This window comes from Rhagoletis pomonella, unplaced genomic scaffold (assembly GCF_013731165.1).
Source record: "Rhagoletis pomonella isolate Grant_MI unplaced genomic scaffold, Rhpom_1.0 Rhpom_scaffold_00077, whole genome shotgun sequence".
Lineage (NCBI taxonomy): Eukaryota > Metazoa > Arthropoda > Insecta > Diptera > Tephritidae > Rhagoletis > Rhagoletis pomonella.
The window spans coordinates 124,611-126,823 of NW_023458631.1; the positions used below are offsets into that span (position 1 = coordinate 124,611).

The 2,213-nt window shown below is 33.4% G+C and overlaps 1 protein-coding gene across 2 annotated transcripts; it reads right to left on the reverse strand.

Moving 5' to 3' along the window:
- Positions 1–628: 628 nt before the first annotated feature.
- LOC118749892 lies at positions 629–1,980 on the reverse strand. Of its 2 annotated transcripts, XM_036484662.1 has the most exons (6): positions 1,658–1,980; positions 1,564–1,596; positions 1,395–1,430; positions 1,192–1,227; positions 1,086–1,127; positions 629–1,018 (listed from the first exon to the last, which is right to left on the reverse strand). In XM_036484662.1, exons 1-6 carry the CDS (start codon positions 1,910–1,912, stop codon positions 917–919), a joined length of 504 nt encoding a protein of 167 aa, XP_036340555.1. In that variant the 5' UTR covers positions 1,913–1,980; the 3' UTR covers positions 629–916. The 2 variants fall into 2 exon arrangements, with proteins under 2 accessions (XP_036340555.1, XP_036340556.1); XM_036484663.1 differs by lacking the exon at positions 1,395–1,430.
- Between the last annotated feature and the right edge of the window lie 233 nt (positions 1,981–2,213).

Consider the following 2,213-nt stretch of genomic DNA (forward strand, 5'->3'; position numbering starts at 1 on the left):
TTTACCCGACCAAGGGCTGTTGTTTCGGCGATCTAACCCCGTTTAGGTCAGCGAAATCCCTTGAATTCATGTATTCATAGCCAGCTGTCGAAGACAAGGTTCTATGTGAACGGGCCTTAACTCTATTAAAATCCGTTCTCTTTTTACTACAAGAGATATACACCTTGAATTTTGTCAACTTATAAACCCAGGTACAATATATTTGCCCACGATAAAAAATCAAATTCCCAAACCACCAATATTCAACATCAAACATGAGTATGGGCACTGAGTGCCCAACTCACGATTCTAAGGTTAAACGAGATTAACTTCTTCTAAACTTTTTCAAGGTAGTATCTCTGTAAATACCATTCAAACATATAGTTTTGCTATGTTATGTTGTTTTATTTATTTTCAAATCCCATATTATAAACTTTTATTATTCGGAGTTTAGGATTCGCCGACGATGATTAATTAATTACTTAAAAAATTTGTTAATTTAATCCAGTTCATACGGAATAACTTCATAGCCAAAAGTACCGATACGAGTAGGTATCGATACTTTTGATCCGATATTTTCCGGATATCGATACTTTATTACGATACTATGTACTTCCAAGTACAGGTATCGATACCTGCATGGCATCGTTTCATCCCTATCATAAATGTGTATTGCGGTATTATGAATGAACTCATCACATTGCGATTCTAATTCATAGTGCTTCACCTCGGGCTTTCCCTTGTGGATGCTTAGTATCATAGAATTTGTACACATTTATTTGAAAGTTATTAAATTGCAATTGACGTTCATAAATCGCTTTGCATGCGAATGAACAATACATATGTAGTATTGTCTTCGGTGCAACATGGAAAACCCGAAAGATGTCTCGAGCCACATGAAGAATTAATTAAAGCAGGGGTTTCAGTCAATATTAAATTATGGCTCATGCTTGAATTTAATTGATCTATTGACATAGTTTTTCATACAAACCGTGTTTTTAGTTTCTATCTCCATTTTGACTTGAGTTTCGCATCCGTTCTACAGCAGATATGAAAAAAATTGCAATAGTTGATTGCTAAATCAGTACCCAGAAGGACATACATACATATAACTTACTCGCCCGTACATCAGGCAGTGCCAAAATAACCTGAAAATGCATGATTCGTAAAATGTTTGCAGTTCTAAAGCGTTAAATGTAATAATTTACTTACATTTTCCAATTCACATTCGGGCTCATTAAGACAACACTGCAAATAAGCGTATAAAAACAATAAATGTATTTATATATTTTTACATGGATAAATATTATGAAAAATACTAATAAACAAATAAAGCTGAATGTAGTTAAAAGACTATTATGTTTTTAATTAAATATAAAAAGCCGCGGATCTTAAAAAATACTGCGCCTACGCACCCTATTGCCTGTATCCTGGTCGTGTGCAAACATTTCCTGTTAAAAAATGAAATAAAAAATTGGCAATAAAAATAGGAGTCTTTAATGAACGTAACAGAGTATTACTACAGTGAACTTATGAAAATTTTGGATAACATAAATCTTACTGTGAGAAATAATGTTTCCTCACCTTAGGAGTATGTGAATGTTCCGGGGCCAAGCACTGTAAATATTAAGAATTAGCTGTTACCTATGTACATATGTATCTATTTGAAACATCTTACAGTCGCTTTTCTGGAACCAAAAATGTCATTTAGGTTGACAGTTTGGAGTTCGAGCCCTTGGATGTCCCAATGATTATAATGATATGCATTTTTCAAGAGCTTCATAAGCGAACAAATATCTTGGCGATATTTCTGCTCAATATTACTGGTTTGGCTGCAGGTAGATTTGATTCGACGCTTCATGCTCTCTAGCCGTTCTGCAACCTCGCTCTCTAGATCTGCCATATTGCCAATGATTACATCATTTATTTGCATTAACGTATCCACCCATTCTTGGTAAGTTATTAATTTGATCTTTTAAAAATTAGAATTATTTTAAAACTCGTATTATTCTTTGTAGACAGGATGTATTTATTAAACAAATTTCATTAACTTATATTTCCGGCTCTATTCTGTATCAGTGACAAATTCTTGTCACAGTGCTTTTTACAGAAAAATATATGAAAAAGTTTAAATTTGTCAGTAAAAAAAATTTTGTCCCCGATACAGAATCGGGCTTTTAGTGATAGAACGATAAAACTACCGAGTACATAATATCGATACTTTTCATGAGTAC